The 17671-nt window shown below is 38.2% G+C and overlaps 1 protein-coding gene across 2 annotated transcripts in view; it reads right to left on the bottom strand.

The window, feature by feature from the left end:
* Window positions 1-7848, bottom strand: part of LOC106053597 (uncharacterized) — a 69340-nt gene extending 61492 nt beyond the window's left edge. The window contains exons 1-3 of one of the 2 annotated variants that reach the window (XM_056033672.1): window positions 7701-7848; window positions 4335-4445; window positions 1597-1802 (exon numbers count right to left, since the gene is read on the bottom strand). In XM_056033672.1, the coding sequence (XP_055889647.1) occupies window positions 1597-1802; window positions 4335-4392 (264 nt within the window). In that variant the 5' untranslated portion in view covers window positions 4393-4445; window positions 7701-7848. The remainder of the gene's footprint in view (window positions 1-1596; window positions 1803-4334; window positions 4446-7700) is intronic. The other variant, XM_056033673.1, reaches the window with a different exon arrangement.
* Window positions 7849-17671: the final 9823 nt, after the last annotated feature.

Raw genomic sequence — 17671 nt, forward strand, 5'->3', positions numbered from 1 at the left:
ATTGATCATCGAATTTCGTGGATATTCTAGGCACTGCTCTGTGATGTGATGGAGAGTAAATGCATGATCAGCAATCCTGCTTGCTTTTCTCTGAACTTTAAATTTGAGGCAATAGTAATCATCACAACAAGACAGCGTAAAAATTTGCTACGGAAGTTAGAAAAAGTTTAAGCCTCTGAAAGTCTTGCAGTTTGCCACGTGGCTCCTTATTTTAATTTTATGATCACTATTTTTTACCTGTCTTTAGGGGCTTATGGACTTTGTTAGTTTTAGTTTTAGTTTTAGCGACGGATCTCAGAGTCATTGTGCAGGAAAACACGTTTAATTTGGGAAAATAAAACGCAGTTGGTTTGATGAGGATCATATCAACTCTACTACTTATTTGCGTCCCGTCAGTCTTTCATTAATACAGGTTTACCATATTTGTATTTGGTGGATGTTCTGGTAAAGCTACAAACAATGCGATGGTGAATTTTCATGTCTTTCTGGTAAATAACTGCATTTAGTTTCTTGGCACTTGTGTTCAAGTCGTGTCCATTTCACCGGCAACTTCTCTTTACTTTCAGACTTGTTTGCGATTAGGTCTCGTCTGCCTCTTGTGTTCTGAATTTTCCTCTCTTCTAAATTTAGCATGTTTACATCGTTGATCAGTTTGTATGTTCTGTCTGGTATCCATCGCCTCTTGTATAAACCTTATCTCCTCCCAAAGACTCCATCGCGGCTTGTTTCATTATTACGTCATTAAATTTCAGTTTCTCTTCTTTAGGCACAAGCAGAAAATATTTCAACAAAAATATATATAAAAATTCTCACTAAGACAGACTCCTTCTAAATGTCAACAAATAGACTGGTAAGCATGCTATACAAAATACATTATTTTACAAGTAACATAAAATAGTTGTTAACTTTAAAGACATTTCATTAGTCATGAATCTACTTACTTTTAATTTGATTGATTTAAAAAAAAAGAATATGTTTATCTAGTCCTCATTCCCTCCATTTCCCTGAAAATAACTCCTGGTTAAGCGAAGGTATAAGTCCAATCAAAAGTATATTAGATTCTAAATATAGGTCAATAGATTCAGACTTACAATATGGTGCGCAAAATGCTCTTGGGTGTGTAAAAATTGATTAAACTCTTTTATGAAAAGGGTCTACGTATAAAAATGTTCAAAATACGGATGATCAAATTTATTTTAAGAAAATTATATTTTTTAAAAGTATAAATGTCAAGCTAAAGGTTTTCTAGGTGTGACATTTTAGCTAGTAATTATTATCTCAAAGATAAACGTCAAGAATCCAAATTTCTAGGAGAATTGTTAGAACAGTTTTCGCGAAACGTGTTTTTTTTCAACCATTAAGAATTTTCAAACTAAAAAAAAAAGGACTTACAGAAAAGTTTAAAATATACTTGAAAATGATTACATGCTTTAAAAAAGGTTGATCAATATTTCCGTATTCTGTTCATAGTACGAAATAATTTTTATGAATTTCTTACATTGAGAATGTACAAGTCTAATTTCTATAATAAGTTATTTGTTTATTGCACGATGTGGCCTAACTCTAGACAAACTAAATAATTAGTTCCGTTGTTACCTTTCTGGGTCTAGTTTTCACTTTCCGACTTTGAAAAAATCCTTCCCTGTCGATGTCGAGAGTATAGAGAGGAATGTCAACGTCAAAACTCTGCGCACGCCTGAGATTAAATTTGGTTAGAAATTTTGTTTCTGTGCTAAATGTCACATTGAACTGGTCAGGCATTTGATCACCAGTGTCGTTACTCGCCTCATATTGGAACATAACTGTGGAAAAAAAAAGGTCTCTATTTTCATGACCATAAATAAATCAGAGTTGATAAAATAAAATATTATGCGAGCAATTATAACCTAAACAAACAATTACTATTTTGTTCCATGTAAAATGTTTTACAAAGCTTATATCCACTTACTCCGTCTGTCTCTCTGGTAAAAAGTTACGCTATATCTACTACACCCATTCTCGAATCAAATTAAAACTTTGTACAAGTATTCATTAAAATAGGCGAGACATGAATCAATAAAAAAAAAAGTAACCAATTAGTCAATGAATTATTGGTAATTAATTGTTTCGTTTGATTTAGAATAAGGGAAACAGCTTCAACATTGTATAGATATAAAAACTTAAAATCCTCTTGGCTACGCTTATGAAATTTGGTGACTGTCGTTTGCATTATTGTTGTTGTTGTTGTTTTTTTGTTGTTGTTTTATAGAAGAAGGGTATTTTATTCTCATAACATCCTGAAAGGGGGATTTTAAACTCAAAACCTCTCTTTGCTGGCGCTAGTAATGGTTCAACATTAAAATCACATCTACAGTAAACAAAATTGCTTAATTATAGCAAAAATGGCATTCACAAATTTCTCCCTGGTTAAGGGGAGGAGGTTGATAGGGGTAGTTACTTGAGTCACAATTTAATAGCAATGACCACTAAAATCAAAGGCTGTTGAGGAGTTGACAGGGGTAGTTACTTGAGTCAATTTAATAGCAAATGACCACTAAAATCAAAGGCTGTTGAGGAGTTGACAGGGGTTGTTACTTGAGTCAATTTAATAGCAAATGACCACTAAAATCAAAGGCTGTTGAGGAGTTGACAGGGGTTGTTACTTGAGTCAATTTAATAGCAAATGACCACTAAAATCAAAGGCTGTTGAGGAGTTGACAGGGGTTGTTACTTGAGTCAATTTAATAGCAAATGACCACTAAAATCAATAGCTGTTGAAGGGTTGACAGAGGTTGTTACTTGAGTCAATTTAATAGCAAATGACCACTAAAATCAATAGCTGTTGAAGGGTTGACAGAGGTTGTTACTTGAGTCAATTTAATAGCAAATGACCACTAAAATCAAAGGCTGTTGAGGGGTTGACTGGGGTTGTTACTTGAGTCACAATTTAATAGCGATGACCATTAAAATCAAAGGCTGTTGAGGGGTTGACAGGGGTTGTTACTTGAGTCACAATTTAATAGCGATGCCCATTAAAATCAAAGGCTGTTGAGGGGTTGACAGGGGTTGTTACTTGAGTCACAATTTAATAGCGATGACCACTAAAATCAAAGGCTGTTGAATCTAACGAATTACATTTACGTTGATTGGTTCTTACGCATTTCTTTTATAATTAGCTCAATGTACTTATAGTAAAACTATCTGAGAAACAACATTACCCACCCCCTCTTGGCTACATATTTGTTTAGTCAGCACCATCTCTATAAATAATTCTCTTCGTCGCCCAACCGCGTGGGCCACCATGCAAGTCAGACCAGAGTTACCCCACGTAACTTTCACGGTGACAGAGAGCGATGTCAGAAAAAAAACAGGGGGATGGCAGAACAAGTCTTTCGCTTTACATTATATACTTGACTACATTTATGTGTGTATTTTTATATACATTAAGTTCGGGTGTCATTAAGGGGAGGAGGACCACCATTAATTAGCAAAATATCGATAATTAAAATTAAAAAATCGAACTTTTTTTATTTCATTATTTGAAAGTTTATCCATTTATCTACAAGTTTTGAAACTTGAAATATGTAATTTTTAACTTTAAATATTGTTTTTAGTCATTTTTCTACAGCATGTATAATGTTTATTTCATCTAATTCCGAATCTACATGTAAATAATACCCTTGGTAACGCATTGAATACTTTTGAGTAGTCATATTCGACCTAGGTATATTTGGTATTAATGAAACCGTCCTCTCTTACACTTTCCTAAGATAACCGTATCTCCAAAATAATATAAATAGCGTTTCGGCTTTGAACGGAAACCCGCGGTCACCGAGAGTGTAAACTATATTTATTTATAGTATCTTATTATTTCCGACAATCGTTGCATGTTTTTTTCTGTAGCAATTTTTTAAATTTTGCCCCTTGGTATTGCCCTTCGTTTCCCAACCATGTCCACCGATTCACATATAGTTCGTGGAGTCAACATGTCTTTCAATGTTGTCGAAATCCCTGCATCAGTTAACTTCTACTAGTCGCATATTTCTGGAAAAATGTTATTGACGAAACTCTTGCTCTCGAATATCGCAAGCTTTGTTTGTGAACATTGGGGTAACTATGGCGACACCTTGTCCGTTGTTCTTACTGACGGACGCAGTCATACACTCTGCTCGACAATACTCTGCCTACATGAATACTTCCGTCCAATAGCGGCGTATGCTACGCCGCGGGTCGACTAGTTTAAAGAAATAGTCATGAATGTGTATACAGGGGTTTCATTTTTTTTTAATTAAAAGCAACATGCTAGTTTCTAAGAAATTTTTAGACAAATGTTTATATTTATGTATCACACTGACCTTCAATACCAGTGATATGACTAATGATGGCAGAGAAAATTACAGCAGCATAAGACATTCTTCAAAAAGTTCTCTTTATTCAAATCTGTTGATATTGAATATATTCACTATCTGTTTAAATACAAATATTAGGATAATTCAATATACGCTAAATTATGATAAAAAATTGTACTGAAATATCTTATGCAAGAAATATATTTAATTTTAAAGTTTTATGAATTTTATACGTGGTCTCTGGCACATCCTCTATACAGGCCGTGACAGGTGGTCACAGAACAGGAACGAGACACTTCTGAGTTAAGAGAGAGGAAATGAAAGATGATATAGCCAGTAACTATTAGAGCTTAGTTGAGAGGGGACGTACGGGAGATATTGGGTGACCGGTCACTTCATCCCCGGTCACTTCATCCCCAGACATTTCATCCCCGGTCATTTCATCCCCTGGTCATTTCATCCCCGGTCACTTCATCCCAGGTTACTTCTTCCCCAGTCATTTCATCCCCTGGTCATTTCATCCCCTGGTCATTTCATCCCCGGTCACTTCATCCCCTGGTCATTTCATCCCCTGGTCATTTCATCCCTGGTCACTTCATCCCCTGGTCACTTCATCCCCGGTCACTTCATCCCCAGACATTTCATCCCCGGTCATTTCATCCCCTGGTCATTTCATCCCCGGTCACTTCATCCCAGGTTACTTCTTCCCCAGTCATTTCATCCCCTGGTCATTTCATCCCCCGGTCACTTCATGCCCGGTCATTTCATCCCCTGGTCATTTCATCCCCCGGTCATTTAATCCCCGATCATTTCATACCCTGGTCATTTCATCCCCCGGTCATTTCATTCCCCGGTCATTTCATCCCCAATTAAATATTTTTCTTTTTCGTTGTTTAATTGTGCTGTTAAGGCTTTAACTTTAAGCCCTTATTTCATCTGATATATAAACATGATTATGTAGAATGCTTTTTGATATTTTTTGACATGTTACTAATACGTTTATAGTGTTTCCTCTTCCACTTTGCATTCTTGGTGAGAAATCTTATAATATATTGCAAATCTAGATGTGTACTTAGTTATAGCGCTTCTAGTGGATGTGGGGGATGTAATATTATAATATTATCCTGCGCACGACGTAACGATCAAAGGCCGACGTTTGGTGGAAGTAGTGAAAAATCATTTTAGAGATAGAAGCGCGATTAGAATAATTATGAGCATTTGGCTGATAACTTATCATCAAAGGCCAAGGTGTGGTGCAAGTAGTGGAAATCTTTTGAGAGATAGAAGTGCGATAACAATAATTATGACCGTGCCACTGATAACTTATCATCAAAGGCCAAGGTGTGGTGCAAGTAGTGGAAATCTTTTGAGAGATAGAAGTGCGATAACAATAATTATGACCGTGCCACTGATAACTTATCATCAAAGGCCAAGGTGTGGTGCAAGTAGTGGAAATCTTTTGAGAGATAGAAGTGCGATAACAATAATTATGACCGTGCCGCTGATAACTTATCATCAAAGGCCAAGGTGTGGTGCAAGTAGTGGAAATCTTTTGAGAGATAGAAGTGCGATAACAATAATTATGACCGTGCCACTGATAACTTATCATCAAAGGCCAAGGTGTGGTGCAAGTAGTGGAAATCTTTTGAGAGATAGAAGTGCGATAACAATAATTATGACCGTGCCGCTGATAACTTATCATCAAAGGCCAAGGTGTGGTGCAAGTAGTGGAAATCTTTTGAGAGATAGAAGTGCGATTACAATAATTATGACCGTGCCACTGATAACTTATCATCAAAGGCCAAGGTGTGGTGCAAGTAGTGGAAATCTTTTGAGAGATAGAAGTGCGATAACAATAATTATGACCGTGCCGCTGATAACTTATCATCAAAGGCCAAGGTGTGGTGCAAGTAGTGGAAATCTTTTGAGAGATAGAAGTGCGATTACAATAATTATGACCGTGCCGCTGATAACTTATCATCAAAGGCCAAGGTGTGGTGCAAGTAGTGGAAATCTTTTGAGAGATAGAAGTGCGATTACAATAATTATGACCGTGCCGCTGATAACTTATCATCAAAGGCCAAGCTGTGGTGAAAGTACGACCATGTTTCACTTTATTTTATTTTTCAATCGCTCTTTCTTGAAAATGGGCGCATCATTTTTATTCTTGAAATAAGTTTTTTTTTTCTAATAAAGGCTGAATTCACCCATCCTCAGGATATCATGTCGCCAAAACGTTTTGCAATATGAATCGATCCATTGTCTTCTGTACTTCCAATCGATAGCCTATCTATCTTATTGATGAACACATAAACTTTTTTTTACATTACCTCTATTTTATACATGTTAAATTTTTTATAGTTTTTAATTTTAATTTTATTCTTAACTAATGTGTTACACTTTTTGTCATTTAAATAAAAAAAAATGAATATATTAAATATTGCTCATTTCGTGATTTTTACAATTACTATTTGTTAGATAAAATGATCAGATGATGAAAATAACAGGAGACAAAATGACCAGGGGATGAAATGACCGGGGGATGAAATGACCGGGGGATGAAATGACCAGGGGATGAAATGACCGGGGATGAAATGACGGGAACCGACTTCTGTAACAGAAGCGCATTGCATAATATTGAATAGTTAAAAAAATCTAAGAAGAAGAAGAATATCCAGCCTTATACCTCTGGCCATACAAATAGATATTACAAAATATATCCAAGTATGAACACAATCTCCGAAATACGTGAAGTTTCAAAAACAATATCAGGTTCCCGATCACTTCATCTCCGGTCACTTCATCTCCGATCACTTCATCTCCGGTCACTTCATCTCCGATCACTTCATCTCCGGTCACTTCATCTCCGGTCACTTCATCTCCGGTCACTTCATCCCCGGTCAAGTTGATTTTGCTTTGAGCCGACTCAGTTTGAATAGGCCACCATCAAATCTGTATGTTATATTTATACAGTTATTATCTCTATTTGTGAATGCATCTGTCAGCATAGCAGAGAACATGATACTGAACAGTGCAGGTGCTAGGACACAGCCTTGTTTTACCCCGTTTGATATTTCGAAGGGCTCTGATGGTTCTCCACTTTCTTGGACACGAGCCTTCGTGTCATCATGAAATTGTCTCACCATGGATATGAATTTATTGTAGATGTACTAATTAACAACTAAACACTAACATTTGTAGTCGACAGTTAAATTATAGTCTATATATTTTATGACTTTCTAAGAAATATCTAGACTGGAATATTATCTTTAAATCTAATATAAATGAATAATCAAAATATTAATATTTTTTATACTTTACATATTCTACAGAGGTATGGTCTGTAGCTAGCGCTTTATCAATTATACTTACATCAAGATCACATTTAGATCTAGATTTCTACAAGTAGTAGTATAAGTAAATCAATACAGTGTTTCAATACTTTTAGCTACATTCAATCTAAAATAATATAGATCTATAACCCCCACAAGCGCTTAACAATACAAATTTCCAGATTCTAGTTTTAGATGTATCCAGATCTGGTATATTGTATTTAGTTTCGTATTTTGTTTTCTTTGAATGACTTCCAATGCATATCTAATGTGTCAACATAGCTGCAAGGCAGCAGCAGTGAAAATTATAACAATAGACATAAATAAATATAGACTGGAAAAAGGAAGTAACTTCATGTAACTTGAAAACATGTATATCTATTGTATTCGGATTTCCGAATTATGAAAAGTTGCATGATCTTCATTCTTAGAGATTAAACAAAGCTACACTGCCTTATTATTTACAATATATATAGGTGTGTATCAAAGTTTAAAAAGCACTTTTATAATGCTCTTATATGCTTTATAATAAAGTACACAAAATTGCAAGTCACAAATTTTCGTTTCATAAAACTCTTTAATTGGCCAGTCTATATTTATTTATGTCTATGATTATAACTTTATTCTCTTATTTATAAGCTAGGTACATGGGCGCCGCAGTGGGGTGCATGGGGATGCACTTGAATCCCCCTGCATTCTGAGTAGCCAAATTCTAGCAATTTTATTTTTTGCACCATCAGATCAATTAAAATCTAACTAGCAACTGAACAAGTAGTGTTTTCATTGGTGACTGAAGCACATTAGTAGTAGACTAGCCTAGGCTTACCATGCATTGATGACTGACCATTCACGTGTAACCCTCTAAATTCTGGATAGCCAAACTTTAGACAGTTTTTAAACATTCAAATTAATTAACTTCTTCTAGGAAGCAACATGACATGTCGTACTTCCATTGAAATAAAGTTAATAAGGATAAGCCATTGTTGTAATAAACTGTAACAAGCTCATCTGTAGTTAATGTCCGACCATGTACGCTTGCAATTCAATATTCTATAGCACGTTAGTCGTAACGATTTGTTTTCATTTACACATAATTATTAGTTATCATTATATTTAGTAAGGACCTGTAATATGATAATATTTTTTTTGTCTTGGAGTAAAAAGCCTTGCCGGCTGTCTTTCGATTTGATATATGTGAAAGTTTCTTTGACCAAGACTAATGAGTGCAGTCATATTGGTAAATGTATTTACGTCTTGCGCAGCTGCGGTCAGTGTTAGCATTCAATAAAATAAAATAGCAGGTTAAACACGTCCACCAGTTTGTGATAAAAAAAAAAGTTCTTCCCATACCACCCGAGTCAAAACATTGATTTGTATCAACGGAGCACTGGCAGCAGCATGAATTAACTTTTTTTCTTGGTATTTCGTTAATAAACTGCAGATATCTCAGGCACTAAACTGATGTGTTTGAGAGTTGGGTTTGTTGATGGCGATTGTACTCGATAAGAATTCATTGGTTTTGCCATTGTTGTTTTGAGAGACGCAATGCCTGTGTCCAACTTCATTGTCAGCGATTACATAATGTACATTTTTCACATGGACAAACTACTCGACCAAGGCTACGATGGCTGCCCCGTGATGGGTAGCATTTAAAAACTGTGTTCAGACAAGGATTCGTGAAAAATATCCAAGAGCAGACATTGTTCGTTGCGTGTTATCAATGACCTGAATGCCATTTTAGATATACGTAATGCTGTTGGTGTCATCCAGAAGATTATCTATTTCTTTCATAACAGTCTCTAGAGAGAGCATTGATGTTAAATTTACCTCTTTTGTGTGAGACAATGGACTGAGAAATACGAATTCATTCGCGCTTTAAGTCACAACTTTGAGAAGATCGTTGACTATTTGGCGTATTTTAATATAAACGGCTGTAAGTGAAACCTGACAAACTGCATATGTTTAATCTGTGCCTGCTTCTCATGTGTTTCTGATTTCTATTTTAATAGTCAATTATTTATATTTTCACGAATCAGTTTCCGTGATGTTGCAGTCTGTCCATCTTAGCCTAAGTTGCCGCTTAAATGCACATCAGCAGTCACATTAATGACATAAATACCATATTGACCATGTTGAGGAACGCATTAAGGATGGCATCTTGAGGAAGGCGAGACTGCTGGCAGGCAAACGGGGTATTGAGTTGGTGCTACCCAGAATTTGTAGTCGACAGACACACCGAGAAAAAAACATATGTTTGGATTTCGTAAGTTATTACAGAACACTGCTTTATATTACGTAACTTTGTTCTTGACTTTCTTCCTTAACGTTTCGCTTTCCAAACAATAATGAATGCTCAGTTCAATTTGTTTTGTCTACATCCTAAACTGATGCAAGAGCAGCAACACTATGAAGAATATCAGCGCTGCAGATAAGCGTTTATCGCTGGTTTGTCCATCGCGACGAGAAGCTATTCAGTAGTAAAGTTATTTACAGTTTTGGCAGCGTTTGCATGTTTTGTTTGATCAACCGTTGGGATGCACGGACCGTACGGATAAACTGACCAAAGTGTACAGTAAATAGTTTGTTCACGTAATAGTTGTTTTGTTATTATTTTATGAAACAGGTATTTACATTGAACTTATTATCGCATATGTATGGGTGACGTTGTGCACTATTTCTTTTCTTTAATATTCTTTGTCATAAAAAATGTGCAGTTACGACTTTAAGCAATGATTGGCGACTTGTATTCCCCTGCAAAAAATCCCGAGGGCGCCCATGTAATGCTTACAATCTTATAATTCACCAGCCTTAAGTATATCTGTGTATTTGGGGTGGCGTTATAAAGCGAGCCGTTCCAATTCAAGTCCTGTGTCTATATAGGGCAGCATTTCGATTCTCAAAAGCGTTCCAGGAGAGCGTGGATGACAGAGAAAAAAAAGAGGGTGAGAGAGAGAGAGAGAAAAGAAAATAGTGAGAGAGAGAGAAAAGCAGAACGAGATGTTGGATCGTCTCAATTCAACGTAACAGATACTAGAATTCGCGGGCTAAAAACCATGCAAGGAAATTGTTGATATGGTGCCCAAAGTTGCAAGCGTTCAATATAATAAAGTATTGTTTCCGCAATATTAATCAACCTTCAGTGAAGTCCAGTAGGGCGTCGGCGCCTAAGGCGCCATTATCACCTTGGAATTAGAAAGGCTTTTATCCAACTACCAGGCCTAAACATGGGGCTCTTCACCCCTGTCCTGTCTGAGGGCTCTCAACGGTCAATTCGGTTGACTGGGCCAGACCGGGCCGTGCTGTGTACACAGCGCTCCGTCTCCGTTCCTGGGCCCCACTCGCTACAAGTGGCCGAGAATAGAGCTAACTGCGGGGAGCTTGTCTCATATTCCTATACTGTAACCGCCACTGTTCCGTGCAAGGACCGTCACTCCAGCTAACGGGATACTGATGACGGCCCCCTTGTGGAACGGCGTTGAGGACTTTTTGGACTGGACTGTGCGGGCCACTTGTTCCATCCCTACCCCGAGTGAGATAAAAAAGAAAACTAAAATTCACCCAGGGGGTTCCGCAAGGGCCTGATTCGCTACTCGTACTTAGCCTATCTAGGTCCACCCCGAGACGTTTCCACCGGAGGCGCAACGCTGGGATATGAATCAACAGAAATCGTCAACATACAGTTCCCTTTATTCACCGCCACTGTTGATAACATAAAAAAGATTAAGCACATAACTCTTATGCTAGGTTCTGCCAAATCAGCTGTTTATTAGAGACGCCATTCAAGGTAACAACAACAATCAACAAGGGACATTACTCTTATATACTTAATAACATAACCTATATATAACAATCATAGTAACATTCTTCCCTTTCTACAGCTTAATAAAATCAACTTAAATAATACCGGTAATTAACAAAGTAATATTATAAACAACAAACAAACAACAAAAATAATAAGCTAAACATGAAATCTGAACACATATTATTTAAATGCGTGACTGTGTAACTCAATAAGTCGCTATTTTTGTCGCGCTTGAAGTATTTTCTTCTTAAACCACCTATATAATATTTAGATCCACGTTTTGAAGACTGGGAGCCCATCCTAGTGAACTGTGAAGAGATAAACTGCGATGCTCTGGTGTTTCGTTTCATCAAGGGAAATTTGTGTGGGTGTATTTGAATCGTAGTTATAAATCAATATCAAATTATTAATTTAGAAAAAAATAGCATTCGTGTCCACTGTTTAGAAATTCAAAGTAGCATTATTAATATTTTTTCTAAACATAAAAGAAAGAAAAAAAAAGATATATATATATACCTATAACAATGCATTTTTTCTGTGTACTTGGGGTTGAGCCAGAAACTGTTAACAATAGCACATACATTTGTATTTTACCAGAGGCCCATAATTGTAAGAATGGTTTTTCATTTTCAGAGACATGCATCTAAAACATCGCCAAACAGGCAGTCTAGTAATTCTTGTGTGTCTTACCCTCTGAGTGTGTGTCGATACTTTTTTGTCCTACCCTCTTTGTGTCCTGTCCTGTCTTCTGTGTGTGTGTTAATACTTTATCCTGTCCTACCCTCTCTGTGTGTGTTAATATTTATCATGTCTTATTTTCTGTATGTGTGTTAAAACTTTATTCTGTCCTATTCTGAGTGGTTAAGTGCTTGGTTTCTGATCCTGGGGTCATGGGTTTGAATCTCGGTGAAGATTGTGATGTTGAATTTTGGAATTTCGGTATTTTTGGGCGCCCCTGAGTCCAGCCAACTCTAACGGGTACCTGACTTTAGTTGGGGAAAGTAAAGGCGGTTGGTCGTGGTGCTGGCCACATGACGCCCTGCTCTTTTACCTTAACATCATCTTCTCGATAGATAGCGAGGTCTGAAAGGGCAAACTTTACTTTTTGTTTATTTTGGATATTTCAGAATCAACCATCACCTCGCTAGGTCACAGAGAATCAAAAATAACCTGCACTGTGGTCAACGAGATACCATGTGATCAAGCGTAGAACAATCTCAGAGATCTTTAAAGATTGAAATATTTTAGGAGCTAGGAGTTTCACTACTTTGGGATATATGTCATTTTAAAAATTAATTTGTGTTAATATAAATGTATACGTTTCATGTCATCCAAAAATAGGTTACTGCGTTTAAATAATATACAAACAAATTTGTTGATTTATAGTGTTTAAAACAGTCAAAGAATGAATAAGTGTTCAGCATTTTGCATAAACATAAAACAAAATACAATGCAAAGGATTTGAAGGATTGGTCTACTTTGATAATCACAGTCTTCGTTAGTAGTATTATTTATTAATTTCTACAGTATGTTAATGTTAATATCTAATATCTATCCGTGACAACAGAACATAGTGTCAGATTTGGTGTCAGATTAGGTGTCAGATCTAGTGTCACATTGCTTTAAAGTGCTGGTAACAGTTAGAGCTAGTGGTTTCTAAATTGCTAAAAGTACATTTCATTTGTATCAAGTGGTGTCATAGGTTCATTTTGTTTTAGATCTAGACAAAGAATCTATACTAATGATAGAATTATTCCATCCTCCTAAACCGTTGTCACTAGACGGTAATCTATCTGAAAGATGGAAAAAAATGGAGACAAAGTTTTGAACTGTTTATGGTCGCCACTGAAAAGAATACGAAGCCCGAGCCAGTGAAGAAAGCTTTATTGTTACACCTGATCGGTGAACCCGCTCGAGACATCTACAATACTTTTCAAGTATGTGAAGATGAGACTGTAGACAAAGTAATTGAAAGGTTTGAGAATCATTTTTTGCCTAAGTCCAACACTGTGTGTGACAGATTTAAATTCTTCACAAGAAATCAGAAAGAAAGAGAAACGTTTGAACAGTATGATACTGAGTTGAAGAATTTGGCAAAAGAATGCAAGTTTGACAACCTTCGAGATGAACTCATCAGAGATCGATTGTTATGTGGCATACAGTCGGATCGAGTGAGAGAGAGACTTCTGAGAGATGTAGACTTAACTTTAGAGAAAGCAACAAGCATAATTCGTGCTGACGATAGATATGCAAGGACTACATGTAGATGCTGCTTATAAATGTTTGTTTGTTTGTTTGTTTTACATGTTTCGGATGTTCCTTCAGAGTTGAAGATAGTTTACTTCCTAGTCCAAACCTCCCGCAGGACGACGGGGGATGGGAGCGGGCAGGGTTTGAACCCTCGACCGTCGATAAATCCGAACGACAGTCCAACGCGCAAACCGCACGACCAGGCAGCCATCCAAATTAAAGAAGACAGAAGGTAGAAAGCAGATCAAAAGCTTAGATTAAAAATGGCAAAGAATCATGGAACAAGTATCATTATAGATTGCAGATTTTGTGGTAGATCTCATTAAAAATACAATTGCCCAGCATTTGAACAGACGTCAAAAATGTAAAAAGATAAATCATTTCGCCGAACAATGTCGATGGAAGCATTTCAAGGCTGTTGATTCAATGGAAGATGAAAGTCAAGCAAGCCAAGTAAATGAGTTGTGGTTTGAGGCAATTGGTACTAACAACAATGTCAAATTTTGGATTGTTTATGTCAATATTATTATTAATTAAACTACAATTTTAACTAGACGAAAGGAAGGATGTGCTAATATTATATTATATTACTTCATTGTTTGTTGTTTATGTTTCGTGCGCAAGCAAAGGATTTGACGGAAATAAAAAGATAGTCTTCTATGTCTTATCTTATCTTAACTTATATTGTTGTAAACTTGTCCCCCCCCCCCGACTGACCATTTTTCCCCACGTGAGATCTTTTTGAATTGTTGTTTATGTTTTGGAGGCGAAACGGACCTGAGCGAGTGTGTTGAGGAAAAAGGAACTGGAGTTATGATCGTGGATTTCTGAACGGAGGACTGTTTCTTTTCTTAAATCGGTTTTGTGAATAGTTGTATGTACATTTTGATTAGGAGGACTGTGCAATTGTTTCGATTATTCGGATTATTGACTGTTCGTAGTAGATTGTGCTTCTGCAACGAGAAGAATATCGGCGACCTGACAATCGGTGAGTTAACTATCTTTAGCCTACTCCAAAGTCGTAACAACTGGTGTCACAAGTGGGACCCCGCCCACTCTACTTACAATGTCTACTTCTAAACGCCTTCACGAGCTCCAGATTAATGAAATCCGAAAGGAGCTAAAGAGGCGAGACATCGTAGCGTCAGGAAACAAAGAAGCCCTTGTTAGCCGTCTGAGAGAGGCCTTGAAAGAAGATGGGTTCGACCCGGACACTCACGAGTTCGAAGTGAAGACTGATCTCGGCGGAATATTGAGTGAAATGAAAAAAGAGCTTCTAGGGTCAATGCAAACAATTGCGACTAGCCAGAAAACAGATATGGAGGAATTCAGAAGTAAGCTAAGGGATGAAATCGCTGCAGTGAAGTCGGAGCTCACAGTGCAGATGGAGCAAAAGATTCAAGTCCTTAGCGACGAGGTCCAGGCAGTCAGAGTTGAGCTGGGCAAGGTTAAAGGCACAAAAGTAAATTTAGGGTCAAGCGAGGCAACCATCTTTGATGGTACGGTTTCGTGGACAGTTTATAAAAGACAATTTGAGGCGGCTGCAAAAGTGAACAACTGGAGAACAAACGAAGAAAAAGCCACTGGATTAATGCTTGCGTTACGAGGAAAGGCCACTGAATTGCTCCAGATAGTAAGCGACCAGCAAGATTATGAGGCACTTGTTAGAACTATGGAATTGCGATTCGGGGACGAACACATGAAGGAGGTTTATAGGGTGCAATTGAAGACTCGGCAGCAAAAACCAGGAGAGACACTACAAGAGTTGATGGCAGACATCGAACGACTGGCACGCTTGGCTTATCCGACCCTGACCCAAGAGATCTTAGACGTTCTCGTCACGGACGCGTTTATCGATGGTGTTCATGACCCCGAATTGAAGAAGGCCATCCGATTGAGTGGGAAACGAGAGGCGAGCGATGCTTTGATATACGCCTTATCTTTTGAGGCAGCTAAAGGCACAGCGAAAACGACCTATTTCAGTAGGGGGCTCCATGTGCAGGAGGAGGACCTCACGCATATTATCAGACAGGTGGTGGACACGATAGAGGACCGGCGGTCACAGCAGATGCCCAGGCAGAACAGGTCGGTCTTTCGCTGCTGGAATTGCGATGCCCCTGGCCATATTCAAAGGAACTGTACTCGAAGAAATGCAGGCCGTCTGAGAGGAAGAGATGGACTGGGTAACCAGCAAGCAGCCACCGCCCAATCTCAGAACCAGGAAAACTAGATTCTGCCGGTCTCGTGGGGCGGAGACAGGCAGCGAGATTTACAGGAAGCCCTAGACTTATCATCCCAGTGGCTGTGTTAGGTAAAAATAGAAGTCTGAGTGTACAAGGGAAAGTAGGAGTTCGTTTCTGCAGATTTCTCTTAGATACTGGCGCATCAAGATCAATAATTCACCCTAGTCTCGTAGAAAACCATGTGATTCATGAAACAAGTGGCTATTCACTAAAAACAGCTAGTGGTGAACTGCTGCCGATTTTAGGACAAACCTTTGTAAATTTTGAGATAGCTGACCAACGTTTTAGTCACGAATTCTTGGTCGCCCATATAATGGATGAGTGTATTCTGGGACTAGACTTTATGCAATTATTTGGATTCACGTTGAACATTGGGGGTGGCACAGTACAATATGGGAATCTAGAAATTCCCTTGCTGGGGGACAACATGGAAGAAGAACAGATTAAGAGGGTCTTAGTAACAGAAGACACCATCATACCCCCACAGTCTGAAGCCATCATATGGGGAACAATAGAAGGCAACGATCCCATGTCTATCACAAGCCTCATAGAGCAGTCAAAGGAAGCATACAGAAGGTTGCCTGTTGGGAGAATATTGGTTGTTAACAGAGAAGACAGGAGAGTACCTGTTCGCGTTATGAACGTTGACACTCAAGCTTGCAACCTACAAAAGAATAATGTTATCGCCACCTGTTGCCCAGTGGAGCTTATTGCAACGTGTGGTGCGGTGGCCCCTGTAGCTAGTGCATCGTTATGTGACTCTCGAGTTGATCTAATGCTTGGATATGTGGGCGAGAATCTGTCAGAGGAAGAGTACAATAAAGCTAAACAACTGTTGCTAGAGTTTAAAGACATCATGCAAGACAGTGAAAATGAAGGTGGCCGGACTAATATGGTAACCCATAGGATAGATACAGGTAACACTAGACCAATCCGGCAAACACCACGGCGACTACCATTAGCAAAGCAACAAGAGGCCGCTCACATGTTGGAACAAATGAAGGAACAAGGAATTATAGAGCCGTCTAACAGCCCATGGTGCTCGCCTGTGGTTCTGGTTCAGAAAAAAGATGGCTCTCTGCGTTTTTGCGTTGACTACAGGGCTTTAAATAACGTCACACAAAAAGACAGCTATCCACTGCCGCGTATCGATGACACATTAGACACTCTTTCTGGAGCTCATATATTTTCAACCCTAGATCTCAAAAGCGGCTACTGGCAAGTAGGTTTACATCCTGATGACAAACAGAAAACAGCTTTCTCCACGGGAAACGGACTATGGCAGTTTACGGTTATGCCTTTCGGGCTCTGCAATGCACCGGCAACTTTTGAGAGACTGATGGAACAAGTTTTGCGGGGCTTAAATTGGAATGCTTGCCTGGTCTACCTAGATGACATTATAGTCTTCGGAAAGACATTTGATGAACACATACATAACTTGAGGGAAGTGATGCAGCGTATTCGAAGTGCGGGAATGAAACTAAATCCGAAGAAGTGCTCATTCTTTCAGAGGGAAGTTAAATATCTGGGCCATATTGTATCCAAAGACGGGGTAAGCACAGACCCAGAAAAAACGGAAGTCGTCAAGCACTGGCCTACACCTACTAATCTTCATGAGCTCAGAAGCTTCTTGGGTCTTTGCAGCTACTACAGACGCTTTGTACCCAGTTTTTCCACTATCGCTAGAGCCCTTCACCAATTGACTGAGAGAAAGAC

Source organism: Biomphalaria glabrata, chromosome 6 (assembly GCF_947242115.1).
Source record: "Biomphalaria glabrata chromosome 6, xgBioGlab47.1, whole genome shotgun sequence".
Lineage (NCBI taxonomy): Eukaryota > Metazoa > Mollusca > Gastropoda > Planorbidae > Biomphalaria > Biomphalaria glabrata.